Here is a 4,521-nt window from a genome sequence, read left to right as displayed (position 1 = left end):
TTTTGGTGCTCTCAACTCCCTTTATTTCAGTGGGGAACGCGGCAGTCAGTGATGGGGAAAAGAATGAGGGATCGTAGTTCACTGTTAAAGGCGTCTTAGAGCTGGCATGTTCCAATTACTCAAAATTAACTCAAGTTTGAAGTCTTTTATAAATATAATTTTTAGTGAAAAGAGCTATTCACTGTTATTGTTAGTTACTAAAAATGTCACATGTATGATCCTCAAAACCCCAGATATTTTATGTCCTAGAACTTCAATATTTTAATATTTAAATCCCCGTTATTTAACTTCAAAATAATCAGTAATGTTATCTCTAAAAAAAGTGTACAAAGATATTTTGTAATTTTAGGGCTCTTTTACCTTTAACTAGCACCATTTATGGTAAATGTGTTTACCAGTTTTATTCAGTAAGTTTACTTTCCAAATGTGTGAATTCAAAGTATTTGCTCTTTTGGAATAAGCCAATGATTTATTTACTGCTTCTCCATGTTGTGTATTGTAAAGAGAAATCTCTTCTTGATACATATAATGTGAGTTTATCGGAGATGCAACAGTTTCCCTCTCTGCAAGGCCTGTGTTAGACTGTTTTGCAAAATGCTTTCTTACACCATTGTTGCTAACTGAAGAATGATTTTAAACGCAGAAGTGTCTAGTACATTTTCCTTCCTTGAATGGGAATCGTTTTCTAAATTTGGAAATATACCATTAACTCATTTATCAAATGTCTCATTTCATTTTGGAGGGATTCAAGTTGGAATGCCAGCGTACAGTAGTGTGTAAGAGGAAGGGTAACTGGCGTGAAGGCATGCACTTAAGCAATAGAGGAATTTACTTTTCAGTGTCTTCCAAGGTCCATGAGGATGCATACTTATTTACCCAGAGAGTATGGATCTCACTATGTTTGTCCAGGAGGTGTGACTCTGTGGAGGAGAATACTTATAGGTAAGTATCAATCTCTTATTGTATTATGTTTCAGAAAAAAATATGTTTAGAAATCAATTGATTTTTAGCAGTGATAAAATCTCTTAGTCTGTGCTGGTTTCTTAACAGTGGACAGTCCCAGATGTTGAAGTCAGCACAACAAGAGAAAAACCCAAATCCCGATAAGACTTGAGGATTTTTCGAAAATTAAATGCAAAATAGTTGGGGCCCATGTTGCTGCGGGCGTGAAGACTAAGTAACAGTAAGAAGATGTGCCGTTGGAGAGCTTCTCATGTCCTTCTTTTGCATAAAGTTTGCACACGTACAAAACCCAGGACTTTAATGGCTTTTTAAGAGAGGGCAGAATTACACCTCTTGGAACTTAAAACAGCAGACTCACGTGAACCGGAACGTACACTGTGGCCCTCACGATTTATTTTAATATTTCTTCTCAAAGTACTTTCTGTTTCTAAATAAAAACTGTGCCTTCTGAAACCTGTAAGTGATGTATACTGGCCACATCAAACCTTTTAAAAGCGTTTTCCAAATCCAAAATTGTTAGCGTGGAACCAATGTTTGTGTGGGAAACAGTAAAACAGGGGCATGTGGGCGGGCTTATTTCAGAGACCAATTGCTGCTTCTGCTTTATGCTTTATTATTTCTTCTCTTTTTCTTTTAGCCAAGAACTTTTAAGCTACGTAATTGATTATTGCTTGAAAAACGTTGTAAAATAATGTTTGTACATGTGATACAAAAGTTTAAAACAAACCAAAACAAAAACCAGCCACTGTACTGTGTTTTCTGGGAATTTAACCATCCCACATAAACATATGCCACAGTAAGCCACTGCCAACTCTCCCACCGACCACAGGAAGGCTTAGGATTGGTTTAGGTCATGCCTTAATAAACGGTGAATTGGAAATGCAGGGCCTGTGAGGAAGAATTCATTGCTTAGATCTGGCATCAGGCAGGGTTGTCTTAGAGTTGCCAAGTACTCGCTCCCTGGCCTTCGGCAAAATACTTGAGGGCTCTCGGTCTGTTTCATCTATTGTAGAATGACTCGTATTATCTCCTAGCACAATGACTGGCAGTGGCCCCCACCATGCTGAATCTAGGAGTCCGGTACATGGTCTAAATCCTGGTGACAGAGATACTGGAGTAGAAGATGGCAGAAACGTCACCTTATTGACATGAGAGAAAGAGGATTGAGAATGCATTTCTGCGTGATCCATTTTTGCTTTGCCTTGTGTCTGATTCTACCAAACCCTAACCTACAGGACTCACGTCAAAATCTCTTGAAGCCATTTTTAGGAGATGTGGAAAGTGTGCATGAAGGGAGAAAGCGTCAAGAGCAGAAAGTGTAGGTGAAAGAGTAAGAGATATTCAGTCAGTCATCCAGCCATTATACTGAATGCCCACTGTGTGCTAGGAGTAGGGGATACGGTAGTGAACAAAACAGACAAAAATTTTTGCAATCATGAAGCCTATGTTATAGATGTGGGAGATAGACCATAAATAAATTGATATGTTGGATGATGGAGATAATAAGTCTGTACAGGGAGTGATGAGAGCTGGGGCAAGGGAGTGGCTTTCAGTTGAAAATAGGATCATGTGGAAATCTGGGAAATGGGGGAATTGGGAACAGATCTTGTAAGTCATGGAAAGGAGTCTGAGTTTTTCTTTGAGCGGGATATGAAGCCATTGGAGACTTTTGAGCAGAGAAGTGACACGGTCTGACTCCTAAGCGTCTCTCTGCCATACAGAGGGGCAGTGATGGAATCAGGGACTAGCTAACAGGTGATTGGAATAATTCAGGCTGGAAATGATGGTGGCTTGGATCAGGGTGGTAGTGGTGGAGGTGATAAGTTGTCAGATTCTGGATCAGAACGGGTCGGTCACTTGACTGTGGTGGTGAGGCACTAGGAGGAGTTGAGGATGACCTCAGCGTTTTTGGGCTGACAGCCAGAAGGGCAGGGTTGTCAGCTACTGTTTACTGAGACAAAAATGAGAGGAGGAGTAGGTTTGGGGAAGAGATCATTTCAGGTGGGGACAAGGTGAGATTCCTACCAGAGAGCCGAGTGTAGAGAGGAGACAGTTGGATGTACAATGGTCATTATTTAAAGCTCAATTTGCACAAGTTGGTAAGTCATCAAAGTTCTGTTTAAATGATTTCAATTTCTAAGGAGATGGTATTATAATTCACATTATGTATATTAGGAAATGATGTAGAAAGATTAATTTTCTTAAGATCACAGATATGAAGCTTTGTTTTATAGCTACAAGTTCCACATCGATTAAACAAATAATACTTATAGTTACCTTCACATTACACACACCCTCTCTTCTAGAGAAGTATAGGTGATATCTTTGATGAGGATTATATGAAAGGTGTTTTTTTTTTTACTTTTTGATGTGTCGAAATCTAATATTCTCATGTAGGCTTTAACTTTGAATATACATTAAAATTTTTTTAAATGGTGATTGTAGATGGCTATGAATATAATTAATTTAAAAAAACATTCTTATATTTAAAAATTCCTTCTTTTAAAAGCAGTTTACTTTGTGGTAATATATGTTCTTGTCAGTTGTTGAAAGGGGGAAATTCATTTGCACAATCTTAAGTTTATTTCTTTTATGTCGTAAAATGCATGATGTTTATATTTTGAAGCAGAAATACAAGTAATGAAAAACACATGTAATTGAGCTTTGACATTATTATTTTCTAGGTATGATGGTACACTGTACAATACAAATAGCATAATGGAAGTTGAAATCTATCAAAAATAACTATTCTATTTAAAGATTTATGTACTTTTATAACTTTCATTCAATAAAGCAATGGAATGTTATTTTATTTCATAAATTCCTAAGACAGTTAAATTTTATATGGTCTAATAACTTACATGATAAGGAGCAGATTAACATAGTTTTCTTAAATTAAGCCATAAGAGGAAGTACATATTCTTAAAAGTCATATGCAGTGATTTACGGGCTATGACTATGTTTACTTTCTATGACCTTGGATTTTTAAAAATTATAATTTCCGGTCTCTCATCTATGTAATAGCAAACTCTTTCTGATTCTACAGGAAGTCCTGCACGTTGCAGGAGTGGAAATGCAGTTAACGGCCGCCGTATCGTTTTTGACCATTCTGCAGGAAGAATCAGTGTCAATTCATACATATGCCCACTCCTTCCTGCAAGTCATTCTGTTACATCTGGAGCACAGGGATGCAGGTCAGGGGCCTGGCGTGCTTAATTATATACTTATTTACTGTTTCTTGAATGTGGCCATGATGTTCTTTGAACCTTTTTTTAGCCTGATGAGTATAACTGAATGAGGCCATGCTGTCCAAGAGTTGATCATTAGTCTGACTAAAAATAGCCATGGCTGTATCTTACAAAACCTGAAAAATTCAGCATCTTTGAAAGCTGAAGACCCATTAGTTCACCTTATGATTTACACTTTCTTCTTCGATTTTTTTTAACTTTACATTTGTGTTATAATATTGTACAGCAAAAAAGTGTACAATTTAGGTTAAAGATATCCACTAATATTATTTTTAATGATGTAAATGTTTTCTAGATGTTGGCTAAGATA

At 37.0% G+C, this 4,521-nt stretch overlaps 1 protein-coding gene across 1 annotated transcript in view; it reads left to right on the top strand.

Moving 5' to 3' along the window:
- Positions 1 to 4,521, top strand: part of PPP4R4 (protein phosphatase 4 regulatory subunit 4) — a 95,473-nt gene that overhangs the window by 43,374 nt on the left and 47,578 nt on the right. Inside the window, 1 exon segment of the mRNA XM_011379607.2 lies at positions 4,010 to 4,291. Within this exon segment, the coding sequence (XP_011377909.1) occupies positions 4,010 to 4,291 (282 nt within the window).

This window comes from Pteropus vampyrus, unplaced genomic scaffold (assembly GCF_000151845.1).
Source record: "Pteropus vampyrus isolate Shadow unplaced genomic scaffold, Pvam_2.0 Scaffold367, whole genome shotgun sequence".
Taxonomy (NCBI): domain Eukaryota; kingdom Metazoa; phylum Chordata; class Mammalia; order Chiroptera; family Pteropodidae; genus Pteropus; species Pteropus vampyrus.
This window is presented reverse-complemented; position numbering and strand designations above follow the sequence as displayed.